Raw genomic sequence first — 14,360 nt, 5'->3', positions numbered from 1 at the left:
GTTTTGGCACAGTCATGTCTGATTCGACTTGCACAACGTCCATCTTAACGATGGACGTTGAAGAGTCAGCGGGCTCATGCACCCGCTGACTCATAGAACACTTCTCCTATAAATATACGGAAATTTCGGGGCGCACAATCCGAACTCTGTTAAGTATAAAAAACGAAGTGAGAATATGGGGAGTTGCAGAGCTTTCTGTAAATCTTTCCTTTTCCCTTTTTCCTTTTCCATTATTTCCACTCATAATAACCACACGTCCCCTTTCCAAACCCTAAAATCCTCAACAAAACGAAGAAGAGTTGCTTCCATGGCGGCAGCTTCTGCTTCTGCTTCCGAATCAAGTGCTAGCGCTGCCCCTCCCTCTCCTCAAGCCATGGAAGGCCCTTCCCCTTCTTCGGCGATTGATTTTCTCACTCTATGCCATCGTCTTAAGGTCTTTCTCTCTGAAATGCAAAGGTTCTTCTATTGACCGACGAAATATTGTGATCATGTTGGGATTGTAGGGTTTTACGTGCTTCTTCTCTTCCCGCTCTAATATTTGTCAATGGGCACGTGCTTCTTCTCTTCCCTCTCTAATATTTGTTAATGGGCAACAATGGTGACTGTAATTTTCTTCTTTCCTTTATTAGTGATCGATTCTTACGTGATAACTTTCTAATTGGCTCATTTATAGGGTATTTAGATCAGGTATTATGTATAAATCTTACTTTTTCTTTTATTCGTTTTTCTTTGTTCTTCTAGAATTGGTTTCCTTTTTTTTCTAGTAGTTTATTGATATTAAAATTATAATTTGTTCACAATACTTTGCTTTCAAGTACTAACGACCTGGTAGTGGCTTGACTGCTGTCGATATAACACAAAATATAGATATTTCTTTTGGGTGAATAAGTGGAGAACACAAAATATACATAGAACGGGAAATAATTAGTGTTTTTTTGTTTCCTTTTTTAGGCAGTTCAGCATTAATATTCGAACTAGGGTGTAGTATTGCCATCGTCCATACCTGTTCCTATTAAGCCCAAGCGCAAACCCTTAAAAGTTGATGAGAGTTGCAGTATCCAAAAACAGTTTTGTCTCTGTGACAAAGGATCTTGTTTGCAAATCTTGTTGTCAGTGAGAATCAAAGATTGGAATCTCTGTTTCAATGGATAACTAAAACTACCCAAAATTGTTAATGGGTGTGGTTTGTATAGAGAGCCTATCTTCAAATAGTGTCGAGAAATGTGGTTTCAATACTGGAAATCTTTGTGATAGCCTTAAAATATATTTTCATATTTATTTATAAAGTTTAAAGCTTCAAAAATAGTGTAGATTGATAGACCTGTGAAAACTTGAAAATTTTGAAAATTGACGGTCCAAAAATGCCTTACAAAATACACTATTTCCAAAACTTGAAATCCATTTTTTTTCTCATGTCTATGGATCTTGATGTGGAGATGATCAATTTGAGGATATTTGGGCATCAAAACAACTTCTTCTAATGAAATTTTTGAGGTGGGCTCTAATTTGATTGTTTAGAGCCCCGGCTCTATGTAAACTTTTCCCATTGTTAATTTATAAGGGGAAAAGGGAGACTATCAAAATACAACTAACTTATCAACTATGTAACAGTTTATCCATTTTTCAATTATCCCAACTGATGATCATGTATTTTGATTGGCGTTTTGAAATTAAATTGAAAAATTGGATAAAATGTCAAGTAGTTCATCTCTTAGGCGCATTTTGATCTTCCTGGGACAGAATCACTCAAATATTTTATGTACCATTTATCTTTGAGTAATATATTCATTCCTATCTTGTTGAATCTTTTATTGAAGTTGCCTGCATTTCTCATGGACTATCTTGGATCTTTAAATTATTCACTCATGCTTGCTGATTATTGGCACTGTGCTACCTTAGTTTGAAAGACTTCTGGTCCACTCATTTCACTAACTTTTCGTAGTTTTTTGTATTGTACGTTAGATTTATTGTTTGGCTTCACTTAAGTTACATTGGTTCTTGGTTCAAAGAGATATTCTGAAATTACTATTTTTCTGTTTCTTTTTCTTTTTCTTTTTCTTACCTTTTAGACTACAAAGAGAGCAGGTTGGGTTCGACGAGAAATACAGGATCCAGAATCCATAGCAGATCACATGTATCGGATGGGTGTGATGGCTCTCATTGCAAATGATATCCCTGGGGTGAACAGAGACAGGTTTGAGGTTGCAAATATTTTTACTTGCTCCTTTTTCTTTTTGACAAGTATATTTTTACTTGATCTTCTTTCATGAATTTCAGCAAACTCTTTGCATAGTTTTTGAACTGGAATTCTTGTTATTTACTCATCAATTTCTGTTGGTTTGCCTTGTTTTAAAAGAACTTGGCCGAGGCCAACGCAGTCTCGCCTGAGATACTTGGGCTCAGCATTCTACTCAGCCCAGAACCCCATACTTGCCCAAAGGTGGTATCTTAAGCGAGTATGGGTAGACTCGGCGAGTCTCTTATTGCTCGCCGAATATGTCAGAGCTTGCCGAGTCTGACAAGAAGCACAGTTTAAAAGGGCAGCGCAAAACTGAACCCCTTTTTCACCATTTCTTTTTTAGGGAGCCCCCTTATGGCCTGAAATTTGTTTAAGCTAGTTTTTGCACTACTAAAAAGTTCAGATTCATGAAAAATAAAAAGAAAAATCTCGGATTTGATAGATTTTGGTTTCAACTAAGGGTTTGGCCAGGGTTTGAAAACTTGCAATTTCGTACAACCCAAGCTCAACATGGTTGAAATTTTCCCTGTGCCCATTTTGAGTCATGGGCATATTTTTCCACAAGATTTATGAGGTCTTGAACACCCAAACACCATTTGGCCAGTGATATTGTTTTAAATTTTTTTCTTCTTCAAAAACGTACCCTAAAGAAATAGTGGCTTAGTTTCCACAAAAAAGGTCAAAAAGAAAAAGGCTTATTATTTTTTATGTTTTTTTTGTTTGTTTTTCCCCTTTTATTGAATTTTTCTGGTGGGCAACTCACAAAACTCGACAAGTCCACTCAGGACTTGCCAAGATGACTCGCTTTTGGGCCACTGGTGAATCCTGGACAGGAGCGAGTCCAAGCTTTTGAATGCTGCTTTAATGTGACTTAATTTTCAACTGAGATGAATGTTCCTTCACATTTATTTTCTTATAATGTTTATGTAGATGTTATAGGAGTTAACTATGGAAAACTGCAATCCACTGGGATCATCAACGTCCAATGAAATGATGGATGGTGATGAAGAAAGAGTGGGACCTACCTACTGTTGGGGTCATGTCATCATCTCACTCTCTCTCCATCACTGCTGATCATTTCATATGCAGGTCATCTCTATTGGAATATTCTTTATAGTTGAAGAAAGTATTTACCTGTTATTGATGTATTCTCCTCATGTTTTACTTTAAGTCATACTTATTTCTCGAAGTCTGACATGACCCATTGAGCAATTGATGCATTATTTTTCTCTGTTTACTTTTTAATATTTTCTCTGACTTGCAACACCTACTGATTTCGTGTAGGTGCATAAAAATGGCAATCGTGCATGACATTGCTGAAGGTAGGATATTAAGATGCTGGCTTCTTCATAATTTCTGGCACGTTGTTAAAAGTTTTCTGTTAATTATTATGGAGAATTGATTTACATATTCAAAATGATAAAAGATAAAATCATGAAATGGTGAAACTGCCTAAGATAAAGTACATGAGCCAATTTTGTACCATTGTGTTTGTGAAAATTGTTTTCACAGCAGTGAACATATTACAATCACACTTTGCTATTAGTTTTCAACTTCCTCTAAACTATATGTTGGATGAATGTGGAATTTTTTTCAGTATGTTATACTTGAGAATATGTTTATAGCTCTAAATAGTTGAAATCTCCTGTGGTGATATCTTGTATGATATATTATACTTCTATTGATATGAATACATAGCTCTGTATTATGTCATTGTTTAGAAATAGAATGGCTTTCTAGATCTTTCCATACACACGTGTGTGTGTGTGCACATAAGGAGGGGAGGAGGATTTGCTGATTCAGTCTACCCCAGGGCAGACAAGTACAATCATCACCATCATCATCATCATCAAAGCTTTTTCCCAACTAATTGAGGTCAGCTACAGGAATCCTAGTCTGTCCTTCCGCTCTATCAAGGGCCATACCCTTAGTGAAGCTATAAGTCCCCAAATCGTTTCTCATTATTTCCATCCATGTCTTTTTAGGCCTACCCTTTGCCTTTTTTAGCATTCCACTTGAATTAAGTCGCACCTCCTAGCAGGTGTTGTATTGGGTATGCGCCACACAAGACCAGCCTACCTAAGTCTACTTTATCTCATCTTATTGCCTATTGGTGCCACACTTAAATTAGCAGACTACAATGGCTTCACTAATTTAAAACCATAGATAGCATGATCCTTCATACCCAAAATCTAGTCATCCAATTACTTCGCCCCCCCCCCCCCCCCCCCCCCCCACCACACCCACACACACGCACACAAAAAAAACACAGAAAAAAAAGAAAAAAAAGAAAAAAAAAAAAGAAGAGAGAGAGAGGGAAAAAGGCATGCAACCCAAAAAAATCCAGTGCCAATAGTGAACATGGACCATCCATCTGAGCATTTGGGTCACAGAGGACTCAAATTATTGTTGTCATTATTATTTCTGTTGTTAATTGTTTGTCTGATGATGAGGTGATGTACAGAATTTGGAGTCAAACAAATTTTCTCAATAAAGCCAAAAAAAAAAAAAATTTTGAGAAGTTGATCATTTTCATATCATTCAATTGATAGCATTGCTTAATTCAAATCATATTCCCCAAACACACAACCACTCTCCACTCATTCCCAATAAAGGACTCCTTGGATGCTTGAAAATCCATAATGCCAAAGCTGATCTTGGCCCCTCTGGTTCCCATATGTCCATGTTAGTGATTTGTCATAGTTCACCAGTACATACAATTGAAAACAGAGTCACAAAGAAGGTGTGTGCTTTATATAGTAAATGGATTTTAATGCCAAAAGTGATTAGAGGGTTACAAATTGCTCGCCAATTTGACATTTTATTTCATGTGCTAGACAGGCTTGTTGATACAAAGAAACATGGTATCTTACTTGTTTTGTTCCTTGAATAGCCATTGTAGGCGATATCACTCCTTCTGATGGTGTCCCTAAGCTGGAGAAAAGCCGAAGAGAGCGGGAAGCTTTAGAACACATGTGCACATTACTTGGTGGAGAGTCAAGAGGTAATGGTTGCACTTTGTCATGTTGAATGTTGTTAACACCTTAACATTGAGGCAAAGCCTTTTTGAGATTTCTTGGAGGAATAACATAGAGAGTCAGAGAGAGAGAGAGAGACAAAACTTTTTTCTTTTTTATCATCAAGAGAGAGAGAAGATGGGAAGCAGATGAGAGGACAAAACCATCTTTTCAGACCCCTACATAGGTAATTCTTACGAAGACAGAAGAGAGATAGCTATTAAACTGGATGCTTGAGAGGCTTCCTTGGACTTATAGACCAACTAAATGTGATGCAAGCTACCCTAAAAGTCACCCTGAACAGTAGCTCACCTTGAAATGCACGGGCTACAATTTATAAGCCTCAAGAGGAGGCTTTTACCTCCTTTTCATAATTGCAAAATGAAGAAAAATGGCAAATCAAATCCTACTTTACATCGCTTCAAAAAAAAGAAAAACAATCTTTACATCACCTCAAGAAAAAGTAAACGAATAGTAAGTAATTTTACATCACCTCAAGGAAAAGTAAATAAATAGTGAAGAATAATTACATCACTTATAGAAAAAGTAAAAAAATAGTGAAAAGGTGAGGACTAATAAAGGAATAGTAAAAATGTGAGGAAATAGTAAGGGAATCTTCTTTAGTCAGTTTCAAGGACAGACATTTTCTTCTCTGAAAGCTTCTTGAGTTCAGCTTTACTCTTTATCATGCTAGTTGTATTAAGCTTCTCGAGTTCAGCTTTACCCTTTATCATGCTCCATGCTAGTTGTATTTCTTTCTTTTGAAAAATTACTTTGGATGGGCATTGGGAAGCTATGTGTTTGTCTTATCTGCAAGCATAACAAGGGCCAATGTCCATCCAAAGCACCCATAGAAATCAGCGCAATTTTTCAAAAGAAAGAAATATTGCTAGCATGGAGCATGATAGAGATTGAAGCAAAACTCGAGGAATCTTTTAAAGAAGAAAATATCTAAGTCTTCGAAGATGACTAAAGAAGGCTCCCTTACTATTCCTAACATCTTTTCTATTTCTTTACTATTCCTTACTTTTTTACTAATCTTTTACTTTTTTTTGGACTGATATAAAGTTATTATTTACTATTCATTTACTTTTTCTTGAGGTGATGTAAAGCTAATTACCATTCATTTATTTTTTCTTGAGGTGATATAATGTTTTTTTTGAGAGGATGTAACATAGGATTTGATTTGTCTTTTTTCTTTATTTTGATGTGATGTAAAAGGGGCAAAAGATTCCTCATGTGTCTTATAAACTGTCCACCTTGCATTTCAAATAAAGCAAGTGAAATTTGAAACCAAATTTGTCTCTGGATTAAGATAGTCTCCTAGTGTGTTAGTCCAAGAAGCACACACTATCCTTAGAATCGTATTAAACAAAAGTGAGTCCACTGCAGTGACTTGCTGTTCGGGATGGCTTTTGGGGTAGATTGCATCACATCCAGCCGGTCTGTAAGTCTATGACTCCGAGGCATCCGGTTTAATCACTTTTTCGCCTCTTTCTTCGTAGGAATTGCGTGTCTAGGAGGGGGTGGTTTTGTCATCTCATCTCCTTCCCAACTTTTCTCTCTTGATAATAAAAAAACAAAGGTCTGTCTCTCTCTGTTGTTCCTCCAAGAAGTCTCAAAAAGGCTTTGCCTCTCTCGCAATTTTCTCTTTCTTCAAGCTGTCTCTTCTTCTATACAAAAAGAAACTATTTACTTCTGGTTGGGCCACTTTTGGTTTCTGAGCCCCGAGGTCTTTTTTTTTGCCCTTTTTGGATAAGTATCACTTGAGATTATTTCTTGCAGCGATGAAAAAAAATTTATTGTGATTATCATGTGTAAATCTATTTAAATATATCTTGTTGTTCAGTTATCTCCTAGTAATTTGGTAGTCTGTGACATTTTCTCCTTTGAAATAGTTTTTTCTTTTTTGTAAATATGGGTATTGGACTGGCCACCTAGCATCTTAGATCTAGAGCTTGGCTCCACTGTGAAACAGGGAAGAATCTATTTTTCATTCGGCTGGAACAAATATAACACAAGCATGGAGAGGGCTTGTGATAACTTTGTAAACATTTTATTTTGAAGTGTTTTTATTTTGTCCAAGAATATTCTATACAATGAATAGAATTCTGATCCTACTGGGACTGTGTATTCTGGTTATAATTTTGTTTTGGACTGAATCATATGTACTCATATTGGCAGTCATTTACTTTTACAGCAAAGGAGATAGCTGATCTATGGATGGAGTATGAAGAAAATACTTCTTTGGAGGCAAAGTTTGTTAAAGATTTGGACAAGGTGCCCACATGGTCCTCCTCATGAAAATTCTGTTCAACCTTCTTCAAGTTTCAAATGCCATGATTGAACATCCTGAACAGTATGTTTCTTGTTAAACATGCTGTATGGGTACTGGCAAGTAAACTTACGCTTTAGTGTAAATGTAATGTTGTAATTTGCTCACTTTTCTTTTTCTTTTTATTTTTTTAAATTTTTTTGAAAGAAGCAATATGGCGAGTAGAGAAGAAAGTATTGTTTTACCTTTCAATTATGAATTTTCATTCATGCATTTATAATTATTTTTCCTTTGTTTCATTTTTCAATGCTTTGCTTTGAAGGTTTAAATAGTGGTGATGGTGGCACTTCTTGTTCTCCTATTATCGAAGAAGGGGCAGGTTGGCTTGTTTGGGCTTTATAAGGCAAAACTTCAAGGTTCCAAACTTTTACCTACGTAACCCAAGCCGAAATGTCTAATACTAACGTGAAGTACAAGGGACAAAGTCTTAAGGGACTTGTTTTGCTATATCCTGTTCCACATAGTTATTATCAGTTAAACAGGGTACAATGAGTATGGGGAGCTCAGTTTTAGCTCTAAACAAAAAGAAAAAACTAAGACCCTGGCTATACCTTCCAAGGCTTTCAACTCTTAATTGAGCCGTCTTGCGTTCCAATTGATGAACCGCCATTGGTTTTTGCGAGCCTTGGATCTCCCTGTGGAATTATATACCTTATTAGATCAAGGCTGAGTTAGTTGCTCATGTTTCTGTTACCAAAACCTCGCACCTCTTTTCTCTGTTAACAAATTGTGTTTAACCTTTGTAGACTCTGAAGTAGGAATAAAATTATGAAATATTGTCGATCTTTAAAATGCTGAAATTCTTCTATGTTTTAGCCGTTTTTTTATGCAAGGGCCTCTATACGGATATACCTGAGTGCCTAATGCATCTTGCACTAAACCACCTTCTACTTTTACATCTTTCAGGTGGAGATGATTCTTCAGGCCTTAGAGTATGAAAATGGTTTGTAAAATCATCAGCTCTTGAATGTGATTGTGAGGCTATATTTTGACTTTTTGTGCATTCACACCTGCTTTTTGGTGTCGTGCAGAACAAGGGAAAGATCTGAATGAATTTTTTGAGTCAACCGCAGGTAAGAGGCACCGGTTAATTATCTTTTCGTGTTTGTGATTCTTTTGAGCATTTAGTATCTTTTCCAATTAACAGAAAATGAGAAAAAAAGACTGGGTTCTTTTAGTTAAAAACGAAGATATGCAGGTAATTTTTTAAAGGGAAAGTATATGATGAGATCACTTACCTTTGGTACAAGGTGGTCACATTAATCTTGACCATTGGATGTGAAATTGGGTGGTTGCAATTATTCCATTGTCCGAGCTCAAACTTCAAAAGCAATTTCTTGAACTTTGTGACACATCCAAGCTATCAAATTTTACATCGGATGGTTATAAGTAATTGTGACCACGTTGTATGAGAGGTAAATGGTCTCATTGTATAGAATCTCTTTTATAAATCAACATAAAAAGAGTGAACATACTGAGATATTAAGCTCTAACAACTGAAGAACGAACGGTAAATCCATTCTCCCAAAAAAGAATGAACAATAAATCCAGTTCAGAGAGGCATAAAAGAAAATAAACATGCAAAAAGGATAAAGCAGCAAAAATGAAACAAGACTATCTTCAGAGCAGGGAATTTCTACTTATTGAGATCACCACCAGAGAGATAGAGAGAGCTTCTGTAGTAAAGCATGAGATGCCTCATGTTAATATATGTTTTGAACTCCGTATTTTACAGGGAAGTTTCAGACTGATGTCGGCAAAGCGTGGGCTGCAGAGATAGCATCCAGAAGAAAGAGACTACGTTCTTCATCTTAGTGGCCGATAAACTGCTAACATTTGAAGGTGGATTCTTATCGTGAAGTTTCATACCCTTGTATTAATCTCAGCCCATGTACTCGGGCGTCGCACACAAAGCACAAAGTGCTGTACTGGGTTTTTTGGATGAGAATTATATTTCTTGTTGCAACCTTGAGGCTCTCTCTCTCTCTCTCTCTCTCTCTGTGATAAGTGAAACGCTAAGTTCTAATTGGGCATGCATCCATCATCTGATTATCTGAACATATCAACTATACCAGATATAATCAGCTCACATGGCCAAATCTTAAATTGCCAGTCGGTATATTTTAAAAGTTAACTGACATTAGGCTTTCCCAGGAGTGTAGAATCCTTTCATTAAGAGCAACCTTTTGACTTTAGGAGCAGAGTTTATGATAGGTTTAATGCCTCGGGCACAAGAGCTATTTAGGGGGATTTGGTTTAGGAAATTGTATACAATGAGACCATTTACCTTGGGTGTGACACAAAGTTCGACTATTTACCTTGGTTTAGGGAATTTGGTTTAGCTTGGGTGTCATAAAGTTTGAAAAAATTTATTTTGAATTTTGAGTTTAGTCAATAGAATAAATGTAACTACTTAATTTCACATCCAATGGTCAACATTAATTGTGACCATCTTATATCAAAGATAAATGGTCTCATTGTATATTTTGTTTTTGGTTTATTATGAAATTTGGGATCCATCTAAAACTAAATAGAGATTATTTTAAAAGAGAAAACTCGGACGATGTGATCTTCAATGCTTGGATCTCACCCTCATAATATCTTGGGATGTTATCTTTGTCAAAGCTTGCAATTTGATGAGTTTTTTATCTCTGTCTAAGCTTACAATTTGATGAGTTTTTTGTTGTAGTTAATCGTTAGGTTGAAGAGGTTACATCGCCAAGGTATTAGAAAACTCTCAGATTGGGGTTTTAATATTTGAAACAAAAACGCAGGGAACGCAGTGGGTTGTGGTTGGTCCAAATAGTGGATTTTAACCTGCAGCTAGGAAGGAGAAGATTATGGCCTCGAAAATGCTGGATCTGATGTGCATAAAGTGGACGGTCCAAATGCAATCGAAAGGAGATTTAGATGTAGTGCATATTTTTAGATATGTTGCAGTCTCTTAGCTCCATTTTTTTTTTGTGTTTGTGTGGCTACTTCCGATATTCTAATATCACTTTCACTTTACTCATGGATAATTTTGCCTGACGAATAAGTATAATTTGCCCTGTACTCCCTTTGTAACTCTCTCCTCTTCCTCTCCCTCTCCCTCTACCTCTCCCTCTTGACGAAATCTTGGTCCTCCAAAAGCCCCTTTGGCCTTCTGGCAACTCTAATTCTACTCATGGAGTCCAAAACTTGTTGCCCTCAAATAGTTGAACAAAGATGACAGTGTAGCAGAGAGATCTGTTCTTCAGGATTCTGAGTGTATTAGCTGGAAACCTCAATCGCTCCAACAAAATATCGCACAAATAATCATTGGGCTGTTACCCCGGTAGGGAAAACCAACATAGAGAGATTCAAAAACAGATTGTTGGCATGCTTTTTTTTTTTTTACAGGATTCAGCTATGAAAATGGGCACAATTTGCAGAATTAATTTAGAAAAAAGCCATAACCAAGCCCACCAAGGGATCACCGTTAAAGAATCTTGAAAAACCCAGATCAATTCAAAGAAAAAAATGAAAAATTTAGGCGAAAATGATTACAGCGTGTTAAAGACAAATTTGTTTATTTTTTGAAGGAAATAAACAAACCTCTTGTCTCTTTGGAGGCATCAGATAAAATTGGAATGATACTGTGTCAAAGAGTAACACTTTCCACCAAAACAGCAATTTGTTTCAAACCATATCAAAAAAATTAACCATGTGCAGTTCATAGGGAAGCAAATCAAGACGCATATCAACATACCAAAAGGGTAACTAACAATAAGCTTAACCAAAATTACATCTACCTACGCTAACCCAAGGGACAAATTCGGGGAACTAACAATAAGTTTAATCAAAATTACATCTAATTACACTAACCCAAGGGATAGATTCGAGGCCATCACAATCGTCAAAGCCTTGTTTCAACTAATTGGGGCTAGTTGCATAAATCCTGATCCGTCATTCTACTCTATTAAGAGCGATACTGTCAGTCCTTATATCTTTTCTCACTACTTTCAACCATGTCCTCTTGGGCCTACACCAGTGAACAACATTATTACTAGCAATCTCCACTGATAAATTTGAAACTTGTGGGGGTATTGCCATGAGATTGGGCTGATAGCCTAGATGGAGAAGCAGAGTGACTGAAGACCATTCAAGAGAACTGCCGAAGCCACCTCGAACCATCCCCATTCCACTTAAACACTGCAACATTCTACGAAGGTAACAAACCCTGTAGGTAAGAGATAATGTGGCTTGAAGAAAGAGAGTTACACAAACTTATCCCAATTGGTGGTCTACGTTTGTAGTGTAAGGGTGAGTGGCCTTTTGCTTATCCAAAAAAATGCAAGGCCTAAAATTTAGATCAAAAACTTCGAGTTACCAAAACTTTGGTCAATTCCAGGGGAGGTGCTGCTATAGGAGATCAATGACCTTGATCCCGCTGAGGAGTTAAGAGGCCTGTTGCTGGCACGGATAGACAGGATAGAGGCAGAGGTTTAGTGCCAATCTGTTATCAAACAAGAGGAAATATTTAGATACCAAAGGCCTAGAATCAGTTGACTCAAAGATGCTGATCACAACACATCCTTTTTCTATGAGATGTCTAAGTTGTCATTGAGAAACAACCACCATAGTTCAATTGTTCAGACCAAAGAAGGTGACTGACTTCATGAAGATTGGTTTGAAGGCGTTCATCACACAATACTTTCAAAGCAGGCCTAGTTTGAAACCTTGTGACATGCCGTAAAGATATAAGATCTTAGAGAGGATGCTCTTTGTAATTTACGCAGAATGTTTCAGTTTAATGTTCTCCAATGTAATGTGGAATGGTTATTTTGTAGGTTTTCAGCTTCCTAATGATGACCCTTGCGTTTTTCATCTTCAGTATGCAGATAACATGCTTTTGTTTTGTGGAGCTCAGAGAACTGAAGTATCCAATATTGTTATTTTTCTGAAGTATTGTGAAAAGGCTTTAAGCTTAAAAGTAAATTTTACAAAAACTAGCATGGTGGGCATTAATTGCACAGAGGAGGATGTTTCTCTTTTGGTTTGGGAATTTGATTGCAAGATGGATAAGTTTCCTATTACGTACTTGGGTTTGCCTTTATGTGTTGGTAAGATCCCCATTGCAGTATGGGACAAAAATTTTCAGCGCATTCAAATGAAATTAGATATTTGGAAGTTCAAATACTTGTCTTTTGGGGGAAGAATTATGCTTGTTAAGGTATGTTTATCAAACCTGCCCATCTACCAGATGTCGATTCTTTAGATCTCTACTTTGGTGGCAAAGAAGATTGAGTCTATGATGAGGAACATCCTTTGGGAATCTTCAGTAAATAAGAAAAAGTTCCACCTTCTGCGATGGGATAGGGTTTGCACACCAAGGGAGGAAGGAGGCCTTGGCATCAGAAAGATCAACCTGGTTAATTCTACTCTGCTCTGCTCTGCAAATGGTGGCGGAGTCTGACTTTCAAAAACCATCTCTGATACCAAGTGCCCGTTTCAAAGTATGGTGTTGATAAATTCATCATGTGGTTAGGGATAATGAGAGGAACCTCAGGTATGTCAGTTTGTTGGAAGGCTATTCAGTTGTATAAAGGACTGATCCATAGAGATATTAGATGACGTATAGGCAATGGAAGTAATATCTCCTTTTGGCTTCACAAATGGATAGGGGATTCTCCATTGAAATTACTTTTCCCATTGTTATTTCAAATAGTGATTAATCAAGATGCATCTGTCTCAGCCAATTATGCTCACCGAAGTGACCAAATAGTCTGGAATATAGATCTTCCATATAATAGAATTCCTAATTTGCTCTTCTCTCAACTTTCTGATCTTTTTAAGATGCTAGAAGATGTTTATATTCCTTTGAATGCAAATGATGAAGTGGCGTGGGAAATTGATAAGAATGACATTTTTTCGGTTAAATCCATTTATTATTTGCTCTTCCACGATAGGGTAAGATGGTCTATGCCTATTATTGCTAGGATTTGGAAGTGGCCTCTTCTTTTGAAGGTTCAAGGATTTTTGTGGTTGGCGGCCCAAGATCGAGTGTTCACTATTAATAATCTCACTAAGCGCAGAAAGATTTTACCAAGTATTTGCCTCTTGTGTAAGGCGGATGGGGAGTCAGGTAACCATCTATTCCTACATTGTACCATTGCTAGCCATATTTGGAGATAGTTTTTTGTGAAGTTGGGAATTGCATTGATAATGCCCCTCTCAGTAGTGGAGATAATCGAGGGCCTCTCGGTTCCACTTCCGAAGCTGGATGCTATTACCTGGCAAATTGTTAGAGGAGTCATTTTTTGGGAAATTTGGAAAGAGAGGAATAGGAGAGTTTTCGAATGGGTGACTTTGTCTTGTGAAAAGGTCTTAGATAGAATTCTGCACTATATTTGATATTTTCTTTCGATTACTCCAGGGGTGCAGGATATCACTTAATTAGATGTTAGAAAAAATTTAAGTGATGTCTTCCACTTGAATGTCACCAAATGTAGGCTTAAAGGGAGATGGTTGCCACTGCCACAGGGGGTATATAAATTAAATTACGATGGCAGCTCGATAGGCAACCCGAGTGTATCTAACTTTGGAGGAGTGATAGATATGTGGGTCTTTCTTTTGCAGGTCCTCTTGGTTGTTCGGACTACTAACTTCGCTGAACTATGTGCCCTTCTTTTTGGTGTACGTACTATTGTTGATAGGAAATTGGGACATGAGTTCATTCAAGAGGGGGGTTCTCTTAATGTGATATTGTGGTGCAAGAAGGAACAACTTCTTCCGTGGGAACTAAAAC

General features: G+C 37.0%; 1 protein-coding gene across 6 annotated transcripts; it reads left to right on the top strand.

The window, feature by feature from the left end:
* The first annotated feature begins 187 nt into the window (after nucleotides 1-187).
* LOC18435356 (Metal-dependent phosphohydrolase) lies at nucleotides 188-9,557 on the top strand. 6 transcript variants are annotated; one of them, XR_016045945.1, is made up of 8 exons: nucleotides 188-433; nucleotides 2,070-2,194; nucleotides 3,524-3,561; nucleotides 5,133-5,243; nucleotides 7,441-7,536; nucleotides 8,498-8,534; nucleotides 8,623-8,664; nucleotides 9,327-9,557. XR_016045945.1 is itself a non-coding variant. In XM_006845402.4 (8 exons), exons 1-8 carry the CDS (start codon nucleotides 308-310, stop codon nucleotides 9,404-9,406), a joined length of 639 nt encoding a protein of 212 aa, XP_006845465.3. In that variant the 5' UTR covers nucleotides 188-307; the 3' UTR covers nucleotides 9,407-9,557. The 6 variants fall into 6 exon arrangements, 2 of the variants coding, with proteins under 2 accessions (XP_006845465.3, XP_088710004.1); XR_016045946.1 differs by having other exon boundaries at nucleotides 7,441-7,615; XR_016045947.1 differs by having other exon boundaries at nucleotides 7,441-7,650.
* Nucleotides 9,558-14,360: the final 4,803 nt, after the last annotated feature.

Source organism: Amborella trichopoda, chromosome 12 (genome assembly GCF_054954075.1).
Source record: "Amborella trichopoda isolate Santa Cruz 75 chromosome 12, AtrichopodaSantaCruz75HAP2 v2.0, whole genome shotgun sequence".
Taxonomy (NCBI): Eukaryota; Viridiplantae; Streptophyta; class Magnoliopsida; order Amborellales; family Amborellaceae; genus Amborella; species Amborella trichopoda.
This window is presented reverse-complemented; position numbering and strand designations above follow the sequence as displayed.

What these genes read in the sequence shown, in the direction of transcription:
- LOC18435356 (XM_006845402.4), top strand. Translation starts at nt 308, where the DNA reads ATGGCGGCAGCTTCTGCTTCTGCTTCCGAATCAAGTGCTAGCGCTGCC. An exon ending in TTGTTAAAGATTTGGACAAG is followed by an intron (nt 7,537 to 8,497) that starts GTGCCCACATGG and finishes TACATCTTTCAG; the next exon opens with GTGGAGATGATTCTTCAGGC. An exon ending in ATTTTTTGAGTCAACCGCAG is followed by an intron (nt 8,665 to 9,326) that starts GTAAGAGGCACC and finishes CGTATTTTACAG; the next exon opens with GGAAGTTTCAGACTGATGTC.